Raw genomic sequence first — 23,250 nt, 5'->3', positions numbered from 1 at the left:
TACTTGCGACCTTCCGAAGCCGAGCTCGTACTCCGCGAAACTCATGAAGGCCTATGTGGCAGACACTTGGGGGGCATGACTCTCGCCAAAAAAGCACTACGACAGGGGTACTATTGGCCAACAATGAAAGCAGACGCCATCGAACTCGTCAGAAAATGTGACAAGTGCCAGAAGCATGCCAATATCCGCCATCAACCCGCTGTCGACCTCAAGTACCTCACCAGCCCGTGGCCTTTCGCACAATGGGGTATCGACATACTTGGGCCATTTCCACTAGCGATAGACCAGAGGAAGTTCTTAGTGGTAGCAGTGGATTATTTCACCAAGTGGGTAGAAGCTGAACCTCTTGTAACGATCACAGCCCGAAACGTCTAGAACTTCTTTTGGAAGAACATAGTGTGCCGCTTCGGGTTAAATTCCAGAACTGGTGCCAAGACATGGGGATCCAACAGAACTTCACTTCAGTCGCACATCCTCAAGCAAATGGTCAAGCAGAGGTTATGAACAGAGCTATTCTTTGCGGACTAAAAGCGCGCCTAGATCGAGCTAACGGACTGTGGGCAGACGAGCTACCCAACGTTCTATGGGCTTATCGAACCACTGAGAAGACTGCCACAGGAGAAACTCCCTTCAACCTCACCTACGGCACCGAAGCATTCATCCCAACTGAGATCGAGGTTCCCTCCCTACGACTGGAAGCATATGACGACAAGGCAAATAAAGACAAACTACGTACCAACCTCGACCTACTCAACGAAGTAAGGGACCTCGCATATATCAGGACCGCAACTTACCAACAAAGAGTAGCTCGGTACTATAACACCAGGGTCAAGAAGCGGAACCTCCACATTGGCGACCTGGTCCTTTGAAAAGTTATGGTACCAGAGCCTAGCGTTGGTAAGCTCGGACCGAATTGGGAAGGACCTTACCGAGTGAAACGAGTTCTCGGGGAAGGAACATACGAGCTCGAAACCCTTGAAGGGAAACAAGTACCTCGAGCATGGAATATTGTCAGCTTAAGGCGATATTACTTATAACTATTGAGTAGATCATGAGTCACTTCCAGAGCCTAAGGGCCAAAATACCGAGCTAACACGACCTCGGTGCAAAAAGACCCAGTCGCCTCTATGGCACGGGCGAACTACTGAGTGGACCATGACTCACTCCTAGAGCCTAAGGGCCAAAATGCCGAGCTAACACGACCTCGGCGCAATAAGACCCAGTCGCCTCCATGGCATGGGCAAACTTCAAGGGTAGACTATAAGTCACCCTCTCAGCCTAAGGGCTAAAACACCGAGCTAATTGAGACCTCGGCATCGAGAAAGACTTAGCCACTTTAGTGGTGAAGGCAAAGTATGAAATATCAGAGGCGTAAGCAGCTCGGGTATGAACCCTGCGAAGCATAGCTCGTCTCAGTACATTGGTTGAACTAAGGAATAACCAACAAACGTATAGTTCGGGCATACATAGTAATCACTTCGCAGTATACCATAGAGATGCCTTAAATGTTAAGGGACAGCTCGGGATAACGACTACCGAAAAGTCCTACTTCGGGTATGTAGCTCTAATAGCTCGAGTGATGAGATCGCTTTAGCAAAAATAAAGGGAGCACGCCATGCTTTGAAGAAAAAAGAAATTTCATTATCATTTAAAAAAAAAACCGAGCTAAACAGCTCGAGAAAGTTTAACAAGAGGTAAAAAGGGCACAACCGCCCAACAAGATCTTTTCAAGACCGGGTTATGGCACCCGAGAGCCACTAGAAATCAGAGTAGAAAATCGGCGCCGCCACCCTCAGGGGTCCACCTCCTCCACCTCGTCCTCATCCTTCGGGGAGTCAGGCTCTTCCTCCTCCGCCTGGTCCGCCGTCTCGAGAGACATGCCCTTTATGGTGATGCTGTCAAGGTTGAGCCCAGAAAATTTCTTTCGGACCAACCAACAGCAGAGCTTGAATCCTGAGCGGTACGAGCTCGAGCCATACTCCACTTGGAGGTCGTGACACTCCTGGGAGTCCTTGAAGTCCCAGACTGCCTTTTCTCGCTCGGCCTCCACCATGTTGTCGAAGTTCCGAGTTCGATCCAGAAGAGTGGACTCCAAGTCTCGAACCTGTTGGCGAAGGAGCTCCCTCTCCGCTGCCACCCTCGACGACTCCTCCCTATAGCGTGTGCTCTCCTCAGAAAGCCTGGCGATCTGCTCCTCCTGGTCTCGGACGAGCAGCTCCTGGGACTCGCTCCCCTTGCGAGTGTGAAGGAGCTCGCCCTAGAGCTTCTAAACGATGACCCTCTGGTTGCGAGCATTGCCAGAGTGGATATTCGTCTGGAGGGCCATGGCATGGATGGCGGTGTTCACCTGCCAACAAGAGACTAAGGTCAGAAGACAACAAAAGGAAGCAAAAAATGAGAAGAGGGGAAGGACCACTTACCACCATACAGTGGGAGGCAGCGAGCGTGGCGAGCTCCCCAGGCTCCATCTCCCCCAACTTAGCGATCTCCTCATTGCAGATCGCCCTTCGGCTCTTCCGTCGAGCCACAACGTAATCATTCACACCCTCCCAGTTCCCCACTGGGAGCCACGAGTAGGGAAATGGATGAGAAGGACTAGGAGGAACCACCCCTTGCTGCGGGAGCTCGCCCTCCCCGAGGCCAGCCCTGCCAGCACCTCCGTTAGATAGAGGCGGCGGAACTTCGGGCGGCGGAGAAGTGAAGTCTACCTCAGCAGGCTCGAATTCAGTACCCCTAGAGGTAGGAGTCCGGTCAGGATGCAATCTCTTCACTTTGCGCTTCTGGTTGCTTGAGAGGAGGCGACACACGTCAACACTAGACATGATGGCTGCCAAAAAACCACAAGATATTAGTTCGGTAAGAAACAAGATGCATGTATACACAATATTGTTACAAGGCACTATGCGACCTAAAATGGCAACCTACCCGGGCTCAGGCCAACCTGCACGAGCTTCTCCTCGGTCAAGTAGTTCGAACAGAGGAAGCCTACCGATGCCCAGGACAACATCGTTTTCTAAATTTCGGGGTCCAGCTCAGCCCCGGGGTCCTAGATGGCACCCCTCCAAGAAGTTGGGAAGGGCCACCCCTCGGGGTTACAGACCACAAAATAATCCCGCTTCTAGGCGAGAATCTTGTTTGGTAGCTCGTACAAGAGCTTATAGCTGCGACAGGGAGAGAGGTAGTAAAAATGCCTCTCCGGAGGAGCCCCGGGAGTGGCATTTTTGATACAGAGAATATAAGCAAAAATGTCAAGGTCCAAGGGGAGACAGTACTCATAACACAAAGAAATGGTCCCAACCATGTTCCGGATGGCGTTGGGATGAAGCTGATCGATGGTAACATTAAAGTGGTTTAGCACCTCCACTATTAGGGGGTGCAGGGGAAGACGGAAGCCAGCCTCGAGCTGTTCCTGGAAAATAACTATATCATTGGGACCATGCTCCCAAGGGAAGTTACCAGTGGGGAGACTGTAGACGAGGTCCCCAGGAAGGTGAAAATAGCGGATTAGAGACCTGAGTCTCTTCGCCGTCATAGAGGAAGGGCTGGAGGTGTCAGGCTCCCTCCCCCAAGAAGTAGAGGCCACATCACCGGAGGCCTCCCGAGCCTCCAAAACCTGCTCCCAAGCTCCCCCCGAGCTCGAGGGAGCGTCGTCATCATGGTTACCATCCCGGTAATAAGTATGGTACGGATACCCAGACATGATTGACAATGATTGAGACTCACCAGAAAAGACAAAACGAAGTGAACAGAAGAGCTCGGGTAGACTAGATGGATGCGCGACCTCAGATTCCAAAGACAACAAGATAGCATGAAAGGAAATGAGGCCTAGGGGGCCCTCCTATTTATAGTCACTGTGCCTCCGAATCAACGGCCCAGATTAAGACAGATCTGACGGTTCACAGTCAAGCTGACTGCACGCCTTTTGAAACCGAAATGTGACTGGTTGCACGTCTCCCATGATTGAGGTAATGGCGGCTGCATGACATCCAAAGTTAAGAGCCGCTTCAGCGCATTTTCGGTATTTGACAAGTCAGAAATCCCCTGATTCCCGCACACACATTTAATATGAGCAGTCAATCAAGTTTGAATTTCGGTCAAATCAACCCGTCACACTTCATGAACTCCTCACGCTAAGGCAGCATCACTCTCAGCCCGAGGAGTGGGGGGCAATTGATGGGGGATGATTTGACCCGACCTACTGAGACAATGACACGTGGACCTGACTCAGCACGAGCAACAGCTCAACATTATAGCCTGACCACGACTAAGTAATGAGCCTGTAGGGCAGCTCGCTACGTCATAGCTCACTGTAGGGAGAGCTCGCTACAACGCGAGCTCCAGGGCCCCCGAGCTACTGAGAAGGGAATACACCAAGACTATTTTAGTTCGCGAGCTAGGGAAACTAGCTCGCTCCAGCACTTGGAAGAAGAACTACCCCAAAGACCAACCTTAGTGAGGGTCACCTCGAAGTACCCCTAAGAGCTTGCTACAAAGTAACTCACGACAAGGATAGCTCGCTACGAAGTAGCTTACGGCAATAATACAACGCTCTCAGGAAGCTTCCATCTGACAAGACCATATCGATCAGACTGTGCTACATCTCTCGACTGATGGCGCAGTTCTTGTCCTTTCGACAGTCTGCACCCACGTCTCTTGACAGATGGAGGTGTGCCTGCCCCTTTGGGACGTGTCACTCATCCAAGCGGATAGTACACTATAATGATCTCCTACGCAGACCTGGCAGGTAACGGCTGCGACAGGAGCCCAGTGGCGGTTACACCCGATTTGACAAGAACGCCCCTATAAAAGCCTTTTAGGCGAAGGGGAGAGAACACACACTCTCACACCCTCGGATTATCATCTGAACTTGAATTATCTTACTTGCTCACGAGCTAACCTCACGAACACAATGATCTAGCGCGACCTACACTCTTAGTCTTTTACACTCTTTTCTTCCTCCCCAGCGTTCTAACTTAAGCTTCGGAGTATTCCCGCCGGGCAAATCGCCGGGAATCCTTCTCCTTCGTCTTCTCAGGTGCCGTCCGTTGCCAACAAGGAACCAGTCAACAGTCAAATAGGAGTGCTCGGATCGCGCCACATCACTTACCATGGACAAGCTCTACACCCAAGTTAGAAGGCACCAGATGAGGATGAGGAAGCTAGTTGGACTTTAATAGGTGCCCTCACTTAAACGATGAAGGCAAATGATTTTGTCCTCCCTCTTTTATAGAGCTAGTAAACAGTCCAAGTGGGATTGATCAATTGCCTAGACCAAGCCCCACACATTATGCTTGCATGTGAGTTGGGAAGGCAAAATGTTGCAATCCAACATTCCTCAATTCAAATTTTGAAAATTTGAATTTCCCCGTGTATAATCCAAACCAAGCCTTGGTTTGAATGGTTTAATATGGTTTTCTGAAAAGATTAATTAGCACCATATGTGAGTACACAAGGAACTCACCCCCCTAATGGCTACAGAACACCCTACTCCTCAACTTCGGAATTGAGGGGCTAGTGATGAGGGTGTACTTTAGCCCAATTAAACCGCCATGTGGAAATTGACATAAATGAACATTCGGTCAAGAGCTTGGCCAAATCAATGACATGGAATGGTGCCATTTTCCAGAGACAACAATTGTGGTGCATACTAAAAACCTCAAATAGAAAAGGGCATGTGGCAAATGCTAAGTTCGTCCCAACCTCCCATGCATGAAGAGCACAAAATTACCCCTAGAATTTTGATTGGAAGACACCTTAGTGTGCACCACGTGCCCTGAAAAGTGAGGAGCACAATGACACCCCTCTATAGGTAGTCAAGGGCACACCACAAGAGCCATTTATTCTTCTGCTTGCACTTCTAGCATTCTCGCTCTAGCCTTCTTGTTCTTAAGCTCTTCAGCTTAGCTTGGGTACAACTAGTTTGTCCTAGCCTCTAACTTTGATGTTTGCAAGTCACTGGATCAACCTCAATTCGTCCAACTCAATGGGACATTATCTAATCCTTGTTCACCTCAGTGCGGACAACATCACCTTCTTTTTATTTTTTCTATTTTACCCTTTCTTGTGAATGTGTAATTAATACATGCTTCCCACTTGTGTGTCTTGTAAAATTCATGTCTTGGATCTCAGAATTCTTGTTTGAGGGGTGTGGTCTAAGGTAAAAAGGCGATACTATTTAATGAATGGTATGCAAAAGCATCTTTTTGTTAAATCGGTCTAATATAACATCAAGAATGTATAAGGGTATGTTTAAGTTCATTTTTTTTGGTGGATATGTTTAAGTTAATTAAGATTAGCTGGATGCTATGGTTGTGTAACAGTATGGGGTGTCAAAAACCTGAATTCAAATTGATGTCCAACATAATCGAATTGAATTCGAATATGTGTTGATTCAAATTCGGTTATCGTAATTAGAGCTCTCAGTTCAGCTTTTTATTATGTATTCCTATTTATTATAAAAGACAAAAGAAGAATTAATTACTTGTACCATTTACCGGACCACTACCTAAAAGTGTTCACACATCAATTACCTACAAGTGTTCTCTCTTCCTTCGATGCTATATCTCGTGGAGTTACAAACCTAGCATATCTCATATCTCTATCTTCGAGGATGGAATGAGTTCACTACAAAGAAAGAGGTGGGTGGTTTGAGATTTCAGAATGCTAGCATTAAGAATAGAGAGCCTTGCTTATGAAATTATCTTGGAGATTTTTAACAGAACAATCTCGTTTATGGGCATAGATTTTATCTTCTAAATATTTGAAGACGGGTGGAACTTTTTGGAATTCCACAAAACGTCCATCAGCCTCTTCTACTTAGCGAGCTATGCTAGCATCTAGAAGGGACTTATCTTGTGGTGCCAAAATTCTAATATCTAATGGTTGGGACACAACATTATTTGGGGATCCTTGGGTGAGTGAGCCATTTCAGGTTCAATATGGATTTAATCAGGTGATTCCTTGGACACCTCCCCAAGAACCTTTCATCAAAGTCAATGTCGATGGGGTAGTGGGGCCCTCTATGTTCTGGAATTGGTATTGTTGTTCGAACCCGTTTGGGTTAAAGTTGGTTTGTGAAAGGTCTGCTTGTGCTCCAAAAACTAATTATGAGATGGCTGAAGCATTTGGCTTTTAGAGATGGTTTACAAGTGGCTCAAGATTTATCTCTTACACACATTGTTCTTGAAGGGGATGCACAGAAGATTACTAACATCCTGTTAGATCCTCAGTCTGAGGTCCCATGGCGGCTTCATATAGTCATAGCCGATTGCAAGAATTTCAGCAAGTTCATATATCATACACCCCTCGTACAAGCAATAATGCTGCTTACACTTTGGCAAATTTTGGTTGTACTTTGTCTAGGCCCAAACTTGGTCCATCTCTCCAGATTTTCTTTTGCCTGTACTAAGAGCTGATTCGGTGCAATGAATGATATAGCCTATGGGCTTTTTACAAAAAAATAAATCTTGTATTCATTCATTGACAAGAGATAGCCATCTCATCATTTCATCTCTCCCATCTTCAAAGTTCCCCCATTTCCCTCCCTTTATCCCTCATTCTCTATTCCCCTATATCGAGAATCGACCCCTCCATCTCTATCTTGTATTGAGTTCCTCCCCTATAAATAACGCAGAGAAAAAACAAAGAAGATTAATGGTTTTATAGTTCAACTTATATTGGTTGGAGCCATCGTCCATTGGTCTAGATTTTATTAGATGTTTGTTCTAGATTTTATTAGATGCTTTCTTTTTTATTTATTTTTCTCATTTTCTTTGTCATTTATAGAAATAGGACGGTCTTTGTACTTCATTCAAAGGGAACAAGATAGGCTTGTCTCTATTGTTCATTCAAACGGAACCATTGTTTGGTTTTAAGAATTAGGGTATAATTGGGATGCTTGTAACAAATTATTTATCATTCACTTCTAATGAAATCAATTGAATTTTATCTATAAAAAAAAAAAAAGAATTAGGGTATAATTGATTGAATTCAAATTAATCGATTGTTTGATTATCTAATCAAATTCGAATTCAGTTTTTTTTTCACTTTAATATCTATTGAATACTAAATCTAATTTGAAACACCATAATCGAATTCAAATATGGCATGATTCAATTTAAATTTTCTCTGTTTACAGGGCTATGTAATAGGCAACACCCCACCTCCGTTATAAAATGTTTTAGAACCTAATTGATAGATTGAATGGGATGTGGACCCCAATGTTTTAAAAATTGATCCAAAACTAGAACCACTTTTGTCCATTGGTTTCTAGATCAGCAGTTCAATCTTCTAGTCCCAATGGACAATCTGTTGTAGTTTAAAAAAATAAAAAGTAATTAAAACAAAAAATGACAAAAATCCGTTGTTCGAGTCGAATGGATTATTGACCAACTCAATGGTTTTTTGCAAAGAACCAGTTCAAGGGTGAAATGGAATCAGTTGCCTAGATGATTTTTCAGCCGAATGGTCCAGCCATCTGGGTCAACAACAATTCGAAAACATGGTGGACCCTATGTGTTTTTGTGATGGGTGTGAGGCGTTATCGTTGGTTTCATAGGGGCCTTATCAAATGGCCCTCAAGAGTCAAGTCATTATCAGAAACTTCACGAATTTATCCTATATTTTATCTATGAAAAAAATCTTACCCGATCCATCTTGATTTCTTGGGTTTGGATTGGGCTAGCTCGGCTTAAGTTGCACCTATGAACATGTCTTTACTAGTGGTATTTTCAATCCATCATTGACTTGGATGGTTGAACCATTCGAAACATCACCTAACCATGATTCTAAATTCAGTTCTCTTAAAACCCAGGGCCTTATCAAATGGCCCTTAAGTCACTTTTTGAAACTTCACGATTTTATCCTTTATTTTATCTATGAAAAATAATTCTGACCCAACCCATCCCAACTTCTCAAGTTGGGATCGGGCTAACCCAACCCAAGTTGCACTTGTATACATGCCTCTACTAGTGTTTTCTATATATCTTATATATATATATTTATATATATTATATATATATTTATATATATTATATATATTTTATATACTTTATATATTATAAATTAATAAATATGCATTATATATAAATATATATATTTATAATAAATGATATATTATTTATTATTTAAAATATAATATTTTATATATATTTAAAATATTTTATTATATATTTATATATTTTTATAATGTATATTATAAAATTTAAAAAACTAAAAAATTGACGAACCAAACCGACGGTTAACCGAACTAGTCAACCCGTTAACTGACTGGCTTTAGTACAGTTTTGGTCACTGATTTTCCGAAAACCAGTAGTACTGGTTCGGTTAAAAAAAAGCCCCATGGTTCGGTTAAATGAACACCCCTATCTACCATTGATTTGGATGGTTGAACCATATGAACCGTCATTCAACCATGATTATGGGTCCAATTCTTTTAAAACTAGGAATTGGTAAAAAACCATCCAACTCGGGCAATTGAACCATTAACCCATTCAATTTGATCACCAGGTCACGAATTACACACTAAATGCATATATGCATGCTTTTAATGCCATAAGTTTATGCAACTTTTGAGATCTATGCATCCCAAGAGTCAAAGGTGCCTTGCCACACTAGTTTTGCTAAAAATCTTTTTTGGGCTCAAAGCTCAATTTTTAGCACTTTTATAAATTAATATAATTATTCTGATGTGTCACGGTTTGAATCTGATCCATTCTACCCGGACGGTCGAACCGGTGACATGCGACCCCGAGCCAAAAATGGTTTGGCCTCCGGTCGGTTTTTAAAACATTCCCTGCTTTTTAAAACGCTTGGCATAGACGAAATGACGACGGAGAAAGCAGAAGAGTGAGACATGAGCTCGTCTTCTGCACTTCGCGAACTACAGCATGAGCTGGAGACCAAAGCCAACGATCTCAGCAAACTCCAAAAAGGCAAGCTACTCATACTTCTCTTCTGGTTGTTGAAATGAAAACTCTATTCTTTTCTTTTATGATTACTCTCTTGATCCATAAACCCTAAGCTTAGCTATTTTAGATTCTTTCTTCCTCCTCTCCATTTTTTTCCCTAATCCAATAGAACCGTAATTCGGACTGTCTTCAGAAATTGCAAAGAACCATCAAGTTAGAAAGAAGTACACAGTACAGCTAGGTGAAAACGAACTTGTCCTCAAGGTAATCTTAATCTCTACATTCTCTCACTTACTGGTTATATAAATCTGAACCCAAAATTTTGAATCATTAGATTGATTTTGTTTTTATGGCTATAGGAATTGGATCTATTGAATGAAGATGCCAATGTGTTCAAGTTGATCGGGCCGGTCCTCGTTAAGCAGGACTTGGCAGAGGCAAAAGCTAATGTTCGCAAGCGAATCGATTACATCTCTGCTGAACTGTATGTTTCTCGTTTTACCCAAAATCTTAACAAAGTCACAGTGAATGCTGAATCTCTATGTTCTACGTTTTTGTTGATAGTTGATACTGAAATCTAATAGGAAACGCCTTGATGGGACTTTACAAGATCTGGAAGAGAAACAAAATAGCAAGAAGGATGCGGTTAGTATCTGATATTACGCTGAAATGATATTGCGTCTATTTTCAACTAATGGAATTTTGGTAGAGAGTTGGTATCAATAGCATGGTTCAATTCTTTCATCTGGCCCCATGATCACTTTCATGTTTCAGTCCAGTGGGGGACTGCATCTTCTGATAATTGGATTGAATCAGATTGTAAATCATACTGTAATTGTAAGGCCACTTCTATTTTTTATGAACTTGTCAAAAAGTTAAAAATAGATGTGCTAAATCTAAATATATATAAATTAGTTATTTTACCCTCCTTTAATCCATACCTACCATATATGTACCTAAAACAATAGAGTTTACCACTTGTACACTAGAAGCTTAAGACGATATAATCATTTTTTGATTTGAAAGTAAAAAATCCACATAAATGGGGTTTTAACCTATAAAAAAGATTTTTAACCTACATTTTGTGGAAAATAAATTTGATGTCGTTTTAAAAAGGTTTTTAATAGCCTAAATAAATCATTTTCTATTAAGGGCTTTAAAAAATGTACCCTATTTTTTGTTGGATTAAAAAAGAATAAATGCCAAAGTAGGGAACTAATTCGTTTTTTATTTTTTTGAAAGATGAATAAAAGATGTATTACTATAAAAAAAAGGAAGGGAGAGCGAGAAGCCCTCACCCAGGTACAAAAAAAAGTGCATGTATCAACATGCACAAAACATTTACAATCAGCTCCTATACAAAAGCCTCAAAAGTAGGGAGCTCATTCTTAATTAAATTGATTTGTATCACATGAATTTTATAAATTATAAGATTCATATATCAAATTATAGGATTCAAACAAAAATGTAAGAGTTTTGCACAAAAGATTCAGACATAAGATTCAAATTGAAACCTTGGGGTTTATGATTCAACTTGCAAATTTTTGAAGAAACATGTGGATGTTTGGTTGGGGTTGAAAATCAGATGAACAAAGTGGGAATTCTAATCCAAGTTAAATCTGAAGGGTAGTTTCACAAATTCAGTTAGTCCAACTGAGATGACAAATTGATATCACATTACAACATGGATGATTCAGATCATAAGGTGGGGATGTTTTTCTGGGAAGACACTTTGGTGGGAAATTTGCCTCTCAAGGACTTGTTCCCCTCTCTCTTCTCTATTTCCCTTTATAAAAAAGAGCCTGTGTCTACTTTTCTTTTGTCCCCGTATACCCCTTTGTCTACAAATTGGGACCTTCACTTCTGTAGAGGGTTGAGGGGTGATGAATCCTTATCGGTTTCTGAGCTCTTATTGTTACTTGATTCTGTTTGCTTGGACCCACTCAATTCTGATGGGAGAATTTGGTCTTTGACTCCCAAAGGGTCATTTACTTTTGCATCTTTCTTTAAATCCCTTTGCTCTAGTTCCTCTCCTTGGGCATTCCCAGTTAAAGAAGTTTGGTCTAGGCCTATTCCCCCAAAAATAGTTGTCTTTTGTTGGGAAGTTTACTACGATAAAATCAATACGATGGATAACCTGCAGAAGAAAAGACCTTTCTTGTGTTTATCCCCTAACTAGTGTACTTTGTGCAAAGCGCAGAATGAGGACTGTTACCACTTATTGATTTCCTGTCCCTCTTCTGCAGCCATTTGGAATTGGGTATTTGATTTGTTTGGGTGCAGGTGGAACTTGCCACCTGAGGTAAATTTGTTGTTTTTTCCATCTACCCTTGTGTGGACCATGAGAAGAGGGAGAATTATGTTAAAGTGTATAAAAGCAGCTCTCATATGGACTATTTAGGAAGAGAGAAATTCCTGAATTTTTCAGGCGAAGGAAAGAACCATTCATGAGGTCAAGGAGTGTATTTTGACAAGGGCTATTTTGTGGCTGAAATCTTTAAAGCTCTTTGAAAATTACTCCTTCGATGATATAAGGAGGAATTGGTTTGCAATTGCCCTCACTTCTTCTAAGAAGCCTAGAATTCAAGTAACTTGGACTCCGCCGATAGTGGGTTTTGTTATGCTGAATTTTGATGGGAGTAGTCAAGGCAATCTAGGATCGTCTGGTATTGGTGGTGTACTGAGAAATGAGAACAACATCCTTGCCCTTTTTTTAGGACCGGTGGGAATAGGAGACTCCGTGAGGGCTGAACTCCTAGCTGCGACACAGGGGATAAAGATTGCTTATCAACTATTCAACTTGGAGTGCAGAACTTAATAATTGAAGGAGATTCCAAGGTGGTAGTAGGATGGTTGGCTGACCTATGTACTGTCGATTGGGACTTTAAGGATGTTTTAAAAAAGGTTAAATGGCTTTCGAGGGATACGACAGTTAGATTTCAATGGGTGGGTAGATCGGCTAATGCCTTGGGCTGATTATCTTGCTAAACAAGGGGCTATTCGGTTCTCTTTGTATTGGACTTCTCTGTAATTTTCTTTGTCCTTTGTTCTGTTTATTAACTAAATGGTTGATAGTATCCTCCATCTCCCCTCCTTAAAAGGGAGGTAGCATCTTGTGCCTCTCCCTAAAATATACTCTCTTTGGCTATGAATTAATAAATCTTACAATTGACTGATCAAAAAAAAAAAAAAAAAAAAGAAGTGAATCCTTGATGCATATGATAATAGCTGGATATGGGAGATTACTAGGTAGCTGCAGTCTAGAACCAATTTGCATCCATCTAAGAAAAGTCTTTGCAGGAGAGGTTAAATAAGAGGAAGGATGCACCAATGATGGTGATAAGGTGATTCGCCATTTATTTTTATCAGCAACTGAAAATTCATTCATTAAATTAAAAAAGAAATACAACAAGGCTAGGGATTTCCCTTGCCACCCTTTTAATTTTACAAGAATAAGCCAATCTACAATTCAGCCTAAAAAAGATGTTCCCTATTAACTCCTTGCTTTGCCAAACAATCTGCTAGTCCATTTGATGTTCTTCTAACCCATTTAAACGTGGCTCCCACTTCTTTGGCTATTGTGTTCATTTCTCTTAATGACTGCCTATAGCTCCAAGCTTCCGGATCCTAATTTCTTACCTGAGTTGCTTGGCCATTGACGATTGCAATACTCTTAACAGAGGCTTTGAGGAGTCAGCATCAATTGTCCCAATGGAACCCCTGTTGAAATGAGGAATAAAAGGGATACAGGTAGGGGTGAGCATTCGGCTTATTCAGTTAAAAACCGGACTTGTAAAACTTAAAAAAAAACCAAAACCAAATTACTGAAAAACCAAAAAAACTGAAAACAAAACTTTTGGTCAAAACAAAATTTCATTTATATTGTACTAATACATATTATATATTATATATGTATATTATAATATATGTATATATATTAATATTATATGTATTGGACTATTGGTGAAATAATGCATTATATTATACATATTATAATATTTGTTATTATATATATATATGTATGCATATGTATATGTATATATATAAAATAAATATTGGTTAATTTGGTTTTTTCAGTTAACTGGATTTCTAATCCTGAAAACCAAAACCTATAATGAAACTGAAATTTCCAGTTTTTCGATTTTAACTGAACAATGCTCACCCCTAGATACAGGGACTGACTATAATATTAAGGTTGGTGGTGAGAAGCATTGTGTGATCTCTGAAGTGTATATGGTGTCAACTGCTTCTGATGGAGGGTTTCAGGGTTGGCATGTTGGTCCATAGTAGCACTGGGACTGGGATCATTGGACCAGGGCCTCGGATGGATGAAGGTGCCCTAGTTTTTAGTGATATACCTTCTTCATATTGATATCTGTGTTCATATAGAAGAAATGAATGGTCAGAAGTTGACTAAGGATTTATCTGGGATTAGTGAATTTGCTTGGGGTTAAATGGATCTGATCTGTTAGCTAAAATTATTTATGTGATATTCTGATGGTATGGAAATGAATAGGTTCAGGCCTCACCTACCAGATTTAATATTCTATTAGGCAGTAGATGTAATTTGATAATGTGGAAATGGTGGACATTGATGATAATCTTTTGTTAGGGCTAAATGGTGTTAACCCTGATAATGGGACTGGAATCATTTATTTTTGATGTTGGTTAGACTCGTATTGTTAATCAGGACATTGCCACATTGGTGCAGTTTGTGATGAAGAGGGGGGGGGGATTGGAGTATGCCGTATGTTGCTGTCATTGCAGTTGGATCAATTTGAAAAGACATGTGGAACCCAATATCCTGATGTGGTTGAAAATGAAGATGATTCAGAAAAAAATGAAAGTGATGAGAGGTCTAAATTTCAGGGCTGTTGTGGAATTGTTTTTGAACTTGGAAAGGTGGGGATTGATTTGGGGGAAAAGGTGTAATGTCTTGCAAAAGGCTTACTTGGCTTGGGTTGTGGTTCATCTGGGAAGTCAGATTTAGATGCTGCAGATGTGATTGGGAGTAAAAAAAGATGTGATTACGAGTAAGACTGTAAGAGAACTTGAATACATTTGAGACAAGTGAAAAGTTTGAAGAATCATAATTTCGTTTATGTCACAAAAGTTTTTGTTTGTCTAAAAGGGGGTCTTTGGGGTGTGTAAGATGTCTAAAAGAGTTTACAAGGGCAAGGTTAGTAAAGGTAATGAAAAGTTGTTAAAGCATTTCAGCAGGTAACAAAAATCAGAACAGTCTGATTTTTGGAATTCTCAGTCATTGTAGCAGAAAAATTGGAAGATTCAGTGAAAGGAAGGAAAATTCATTTAGGGAGGGTGTGGGAAGAGTCTTTTTTTATTAAAAATAACAGCAATTATTTATTAATAATGAAAAGAGTATACATATGTACAGACCATATAGGAGATAAAATCTCTCATCTCCTACCCATTGACTCTTTTTTCTTTTACAACAATGTCCAGAACATTTGATCTCTCCTCATCCCTTGTTTGGCTAAAGAACCAGCCATGTTATTTGCTTCCCTTTGTACCCACTGATATCTCATTTCCATACCATTAGTTTTTTTTATTTTGGAAGAGGTAAAGTAAATTTATTCAGCACAGAGAAAGCAAAAGCAAACTGCAATTCAGACCCAAGAAGGCAGTCTGAAAAGCAGCCAGGATTACAAACTCCACCAGGAGCAAGACTGATACAAAACGGGCATGCTAAGATCTCTGAATTCCCCAGAAATGGAAATCCAAGATATCAGCTTGCCCACAGCTCTCTGAATTACATCATCAGGACCCTTAGACCTATTACAGAAAATTTTACTATTCCTTTCAGCCCAGATGGACAACAGGACAGCAGCTGGGATTGTCTTCCACATTAGCTTCCCTTTCTTACTTAGACCCTTCAACTTCCAGCAACAAAGGTGTTCCTTAACTGATCTCAGCAAGACCCACTTAGCACCCAAAGCTTTAAGAAAATGCATCCAAATCTGAAAGGAGAACAAACAATGAAGACATAAATGCTCTGTAGTTTCTGCAGCAGTCCCACAAAGAACACAATTTGAATCCAGAATTGGAATGTCTCTTCTCAACAGATTAGACCTGGAAAGACATTTGTCAAGGGCCATCGTCCAAACCAGAAAGTTGGATTTTGAGGGACTCAAAGGATTCCAAATCTGCGCAGCTGGGAACTCAGAAAGCCCCACACTACATAATTTATCAGGCTATCAGCCATGGACTTCACAGAAAAAGCCCCATCTGGCTTCCATTTCCAGTATCAGCTTCTGATTAAGAAGAAGTGACATCAGCTCCAAGAATTCTTCCAGCTCCCAATCAAACAAATTTCTCCTTAAGAGAGGGGACCAAGAAACTGAATTCTCAAACAAAGAGAAGTAATCAGCCACAGTAGCCTCCTGATTAACTGCACATCTAAAAAGGTGAGGGAAGGAACCAGCAAGGGGGTTTTCTAAACACCATTTATCTTTCCAGAAATTTGTTCTATCACCTTTACCCACAATTACGGAAATCCCTTCCCCGAAAATAGGAAAGTTCCTCATAATTCCTTTCCACAGAGAATTGCCCCAATTAGGAGGGGGATCTCTAGTTCTCCAGTTTCTCCAATCAACCCCATAGTTTTTAGCAATGAGAGATCTCCACCAAGCATTTCTCTCAGCCGAGAATCTCCAAATCCACTTGCACAAAAGGGCAGTATTGAAATTCTTCAATTTCCTTATTCCTAGACCACCTTCAGCTTTAGGGAGACAAAACTTGGTCCCAATTAACTAGATGAACCTTTTTGGCTCATTTCTGTACACCCATAGAGCATTTTCTCAATTATACAGACACCCCATCACCTTTGTGAATCCCCTTCAATAATCATTTTGTTAACATTCATGGATTTTGGTCTTTGCTCACCCTTCATTACAGTCATTATCTCTGCCCGTGTGAGTTTTCAATGCCAATAGGTCCCAAGAAAAGGGCGATGACATGATTGGCTTAATTCTTAAAGATACTTCCCACGCCTGAAGGGCCTGAATTTCCTCTGCTGCTCCCATCAAAATATAAGTTTTGCCATATGAAACCTCTTTTTGGTGGCTTCTAACTCCTCATATTATATGTTTTCTTAGTGAAGATCCCACCACTTCCAATTTCTAACAATAACATCTGCCGAGAATATCGAGAGCAAATCAAGAGTCTTCAGCCATTGAACCACTCTCATGGTTTTGCATTCAATAATAGATTGTCTGCTTCTCTCTTTCTCCTTAAATAATCCAGTTTCTTTCTTCCCATATAGTCCAAATGACTGCAGCCCTTACATTTCTCCACACGGCTCTACCCCTCTTATTGGACCACTCCAAAGTTGAGGAAGCAAATAGACTTGATGTGCTTGCTAGGATATTCCACCTACATCCAAACAAAGCAAAAAATAAATCCCAAATGCAAGTAACAAATGGACAGGAGATTAGTAAGTGATAGTAGATGCCACCATTTGCTTTGCAGATAACACATCAGTGAGGAGATAAGCAATAATTAGGTCTCCTTTTCTGGAGCAAGCCACAGGTGTTAATTTTTCCATGATAAACCTCCCAACTAAAGGCTCCAATTCTAGGAGGGATAGGCCTCCCCCAAACACATACATTATAAAAGGCGCCTAGGTGCCCCAGTCTCCAATATCAAATGTATTAACACATACATTAATATTATACAGCAATATAAATGATATTATAAAAGGCACCTGCCTTGTCATTTTTGTCACCTAGGCAGGCGCCTAATCGCTGAGAAGGGCGCCTAGTCTCCGAGAAGGGCGCCTAGTTGCTAAAAGTCAAGGTGTTTGGGTGAGGCGTCCAACCAAGGGTGCCTAGTCACCTAGGCGACATTTCAACAATTTGGTTGGGAAAGAGTCTTGAAAAAAGAGGTACATGAAAAGGAACCTGAGGGGGAGGGGGTCCAAATACAGTCATCAGACTTGGAAGGGTCCAAGAACACACCTTCAAGGATTTTATCAAGCTGATCGCATTTGGAAGTTCAGCATCCTGTATTCCCTTCTGAATCCCAACTCCCAATTTAATGGTGAAGGAATAACGAATTTAGAGATCAGCACCCTCTTGAGAGGTACATGAAAAGGAACTTGAGGGGGAGGGGGTCCGAATACATTCATCAAACTTGGAAGGGAAGGGTCCAAGAACACACCTTCAAGGATTTTAATCAAGCTGATCGCATTTGGAAGTTCAGCATCCCGTATTTCTCTTCTGAATCCCAACTCCCAATTTAATGGTGAAGGAATAACGAATTTAGAGATCAAAACAACTTGATCCACCCAAAAAGGGAAGGGGAAGTGCAAAAAGGTGTTCCCAACTCCCAATTTGAGAGAGGAAAGTGCAAAAAGGGAAGGGAAAGAATCTTTCAAAACAACTTGACCCACCCAAAAGTGTTCCCAGAATTTAGTTTTATTTACCATAGACACATATTACACATCATACCTGATTAAAGGGAGAAACACAGTAAGTACCAAATGGATAGCCTCCCAAGGAGAAGCTTATGCAACTCTTGTAGTTATTCCAGCATCCTATCCGTTATCCTGCTGTCCATGAATACTGACCACTACTTTATGCCATAGCTTATCCCTCTCTTCCTGAAGCCTCCATAACCATTTACCCAACAACACTAAATTCCTCTATGTTTCCCACACCTAGCCCCCCTTGAACGTTATTCTTATGCATCAACTCCCAACTAACTAAATGGTCCTTTTTCCTTTCCCCAAGCTCCCATAAAAACTCTCTCATTATTTTTTTTTTCTATTATCTTGCCCACTTTTCTGGGAGCCTTGAAATTGAAAACCGACAGGTAGTAAACCAGATGATTGGCCAATGTGGACTTGATTAGGGTGATTCTACCAATGCAATTCCTCTTTTAAGCGGCAAGTCTCTTTGAGAATCTTTCTAAGATTGGATTCTAGAAACAAAGATCCTTAGGGCTAGTCCCAAAAGGTAATCCGTGAAATAGAGAAACCTACCATATCTGCATATTCCCTTAACTGTCTCCGTTCCAAATTAACCCCTGCTATGCAGCTTTATTCAAATTTCACTTTCAGATTAGAGATTTGTTCATATAATTGCACTCTGAATCTCAAATTCCTAATCGATTCCATGTTTCCCCCATCATAGAAAAAGGTGATATCATCTACAAATTGAAGATGAGTTATTACCACCTCATCCCTCCCAACTCTAGACTCTTTGATTAGATGCAGCCTATCTGCCCTAGATATCAATATACTAAACACGCCAGCAATAAGCTAGAACAAGGGGGGAAAGGGGGTCTCCTTGTCTCGGGCCTCTAATTGCAGGGAAGAAATCTACAACTGCCCAGTTCACCAAGATTGAGTAATAACAAGTTGTAAGCAGCCCTTTATCCACTTGTGCCAGTCTTCCTCAATCCCACATTGCTTATGCAACAAAAATTCCCAAACAACCAGATTGTAGGCTTTTCCAATATCTAGATTACAAATCAGTGCTTTTCTTCCAAACCTTTTCAAATCCTCCACACACCCATTTGCAATGAGAGGTATCTAAAGAGTTAACAAAGGATAATGTATAAATGAGTAAAAAGGTAGAGGTGGGTAAAATGATTGATAGAAAGGTTGAGATAGAAAAGTTGATGGGTGTGTGTCTACATTGTAATGAGAGGTATCTAAAGAGTTAACAAAAGGGGATGAACATTAGGAGGTATGTATGAATGAGGTAAGAAAAACGGGTAAAAAGGTAGAGGTGGGTAAAATGATTGATAGAAAGGTTGAGATAGAAAAGGTGATGTGTGTGTGTCATCTACATTGGGGGAGAAGGAGGCATCCAGAAGAATCCTTAAGAAGCTTGAGGAAAGAGAAAGGAAGATAATATGGAGGATGGACATGATAGAATAGTGGAATTTTGAGGTTGGTTGGGTCAGTGATTTAAAAGGTGCATCTCAGGGCACGACTAGGTGCATTTAAGGTATGCGTCTAGCCTAGGCCCCGCACACAGCATTTTGAAAAGGTGCATGCCTGGTGTGCCTTGTGCTTCAGCCCAGGCATGCGCTTTTTCAAAATCTGTGCATTTTGCTCTTTTTTTTTTTTAATTTTTTTACAAGCCTTGCGGATGGACCAGGGCTCTGCCCCTGGACCCCCAACCAAGTCCCTTGAGGCAAGGCCAAACAAGTCCATGTTAGGGTCTTAAGTTCTTAATCATTACAAAAAATAAAAAAAAGATTTTATGATTTTAATCATATTTTAAAAATACCTTTTATTAGGATGAATGAATGGCATTAGCAAATAGAGGATTCTACTCCACTCTGGTTTGCTCACTTTGCTTGCTCACATTATAAAATCAATCATTCATCCACATTAGCAAACAGGGGGTTCTACTCTGCTTCAATTCACTTGCTTCCCTTGCTCACATTTTGAGGTACGTGCCTCGCTTAGGGCCCAAGTGTAACATTTCTAGCAAGGGCTTTAAATGCATTTCTCTTGAAAAAAATTAAAAGAAACAAAAAAGAAAAAATGAATGATAAAGTAGAAAACTGAAAAGGCGTTTGCCAAGAATTCGGATTTGCTCCTCACACCAACCTCTCAGCAAGTTGCAGCTGTGCACTGGGAACATCTTCTCATGAGTGGCGAGTACAGGAGATGTTCCTAATGTGTGGCTGCAAGTGCTGTGAGGTTGGTGTCTGGAGCAAATCCAGATCCATTTGCCAATGTGAATGGTTTTGTTTTCTAAAACAAAAAACAACAGCCACATGAGAAAAAATGTATAGCTTTTGCTGACATGGCAATTGTTTTTGTTTTAGAAAACAAGACCATTCACATTGGCGAACACCACTTAAGTCTTGATCGAATTGATTTGAATTGCATGAGTTGCATACATTGTAAGATTTATGAATCAAATTCTAGGATTCAAACCATTGTTTTAAAAGCATAAGGTGCAAGGTGAGGCGTGCACCTTTTTGAATCAAGGCGCAAAAATACAAAAAATTGCTAAAAAATAAAAAAAAGTCAGAAAATTAAAAAAAAGCCAAAAAATTCAAAAAAAATATTAAACATAATATTAATAAGAAATATAGACTTAAATTTTAAAATTAATGTTTTAAAAGACCTATTATCTAAAATTAAAATGCATAAACATAATATGTAAAGCATATTCAAATGAGAATTTAAAAATAAAATCAAACATGTAAAACATTTTCAAGCATGTAAAGCCCACAATCTCTTTTTTCCTCAATTGCATTACTTCAAGTAGCTAATGTGATGTAAAAATATTACATTCCTGGTTCTACGAGCCACCTTTGTGCCACACCAGGGCCAAGGCGCAAGGCGCATCAGGTGCATGCCTAGGCGCACCAGGTGTGCGCCTTTTGAAGTGTTGCGCCTAGTACCTGGGTGAGGTGCCTACCCTCAAATGTGCCTCACCTGTCCACCTAGGCACGCCTGAGGCACCTTTTAAATCACTGATTCAAACAATAATCACAAGATAGAAAATGATCTATATTTGGTTTTAGAAAACAAAACCATTCACATTGGCGAAGACTCCCCAAGTCTTGATTAAATTGATTCGAATTGTGTGAATTTTATAAATTGGAAGATTCATGAATTAAATTATAGGATTTAAATCTTAGGATTTGTGATTGTCCTTTAACCAAACTAAAACACTTCACCACTCAATTATTAATGCTACTAACAAACTGATAAAGAGAAAAAGAAAAAATCTTCCTACTAACTTAACATAACAAGATGGGTTCCATAGAGAGGAATAGATAAAGGTCATCCCTCCATTAGAGGAGTTGGTTATAAAGTGGGATATGGGGTAAGGATGAGCTTTTGGCTATCTTACCAGGATGTAACAAGGACACTGCTTGATTTGGTATTAGATACAAAATGTACACTAAAAATTGAAGTACCTGACACAATACGACACCCTTGTACAGGTATCTAGGTATGATTGGATTTTTTTATTGGTATCCACATATCATAGGATTATGGTTGGTTCCTGGTGCAGCAACAGCCTTGATGAAGGTCTTTCCAGCTTTGTACAGGATTGCAGCTGATATTGATTGATAAGGATGTCTTGGTGCTGAACTATTTCAAAGTCAGAAATCAAGAAATCATTTAAACCCTAGTTTTGATCAAAACTAAAATGATTGGGAGGTGGACCTCACTGGTCTCCTTGGTGCAAAATTTACAATGACAAAATTGATCTAAATATGGTTAACATCTGAATATTTTAGAGGATCCTTAAGGTATGTTTTGAGACCTATGGAGGAGAATTGAATCGAAGCATAAAGAAACTTAGGATCTGATTCAGTTAGAAGTCAGAATGTTTTGAGGTTGCATCTTGGAGAGTAACAGAAAAGGTCTACTTTACAGAACTGGCGTGAAACATGATGCGATGATTGGTCACTAATGGTGCTTATTCCATTATCATTAACCCAACTCAACCTTTACAGAACTGGCGTTGTCTAGGTTATATCATAGATGAAGCTTGGCCTGAATTGTACACAGTTGAATCTAAGTTTTGAAATTATCATCTTTTCCCTTTTAGTACAGAATCAGATTTGCTAATTCTCGTTTTTCTTGTATTTATAAATTATTTTGGCCAGTTACAAGGAAAAACAAGTATAATTGCAGTGTCTTTATTATTTTGTTTAATGATTTTATTTGTACAAGTAACATACATGCTAAAACTCGTCACTTTTCAGGTCCTGAAAGTACAACAAAGAATTCAAGCTCTCCAAGCTGGAAAAGCAAAGGCTTAGCAGACCTTTATTATGGCTGTGTTCATTTTTGTTCTTTCCTCCCTCTTTGTATTTTCTCAAGTGTGTGCCTCGGTCAACAGTAATTTTTATTTCTAGAGTAGTGCCTCTCCTGTTCTCAAGTTAACATTAATGTAGTCTCAGGCTAGATTGGCTAGTTCTCGTCGGACGGTTCTGAACAGTTCATGCCTATTCTCTTCACTGTTACTTTTTGGGTTCTTTTTGTTTTTCTTTTTTTTTTTCTTATATGATGTGATTTTCATTAGATAATTGAATGTAATGGCATCAATATCATCGTCATCATCTAACCTTGTTCTGAGTAACAACTATATCGATTATGGAGTTGGCTACATCTACATGGATCGTGTTCAACCATTTCGTTCTGCTCAGTGCTATATTCATTGCTAAAAATTATGGGCCTTTGAATCATTTCTCACTACTTGCTTATCCAAAAAAAAAATCATTTCAGTTCTCACTGCTTAAGTCCATGTCATTTCTTGGTTCGTCCCTGTCTCTTCCATCCCTTGAACTTATAACAGATAGCTTATCAGTGGTGCTTTTGATGGTATTGACTGCA

The 23,250-nt window shown here is 40.3% G+C and overlaps 1 protein-coding gene across 1 annotated transcript; it reads left to right on the top strand.

The window, feature by feature from the left end:
* The first annotated feature begins 9,775 nt into the window (after positions 1-9,775).
* Positions 9,776-22,976, top strand: PFD6 (prefoldin 6). Its single transcript, XM_010247718.2, has 5 exons — positions 9,776-9,932; positions 10,102-10,172; positions 10,268-10,392; positions 10,493-10,553; positions 22,620-22,976. Exons 1-5 carry the CDS (start codon positions 9,854-9,856, stop codon positions 22,674-22,676), a joined length of 393 nt encoding a protein of 130 aa, XP_010246020.1. The 5' UTR covers positions 9,776-9,853; the 3' UTR covers positions 22,677-22,976.
* Positions 22,977-23,250: the final 274 nt, after the last annotated feature.

The sequence above is a fragment of the Nelumbo nucifera genome, chromosome 4, assembly GCF_055504915.1.
Source record: "Nelumbo nucifera cultivar China Antique chromosome 4, China Antique-T2T, whole genome shotgun sequence".
Classification (NCBI taxonomy): Eukaryota; Viridiplantae; Streptophyta; class Magnoliopsida; order Proteales; family Nelumbonaceae; genus Nelumbo; species Nelumbo nucifera.
This window is presented reverse-complemented; position numbering and strand designations above follow the sequence as displayed.

Bases quoted from the DNA above. Each gene is read 5' to 3' on its own strand.
- PFD6 (XM_010247718.2), top strand. From the start codon at position 9,854: ATGAGCTCGTCTTCTGCACTTCGCGAACTACAGCATGAGCTGGAGACC. The intron at 9,933-10,101 runs GCAAGCTACTCA...GACTGTCTTCAG, and splicing joins TCTCAGCAAACTCCAAAAAG to AAATTGCAAAGAACCATCAA. The intron at 10,393-10,492 runs GTATGTTTCTCG...GAAATCTAATAG, and splicing joins GATTACATCTCTGCTGAACT to GAAACGCCTTGATGGGACTT.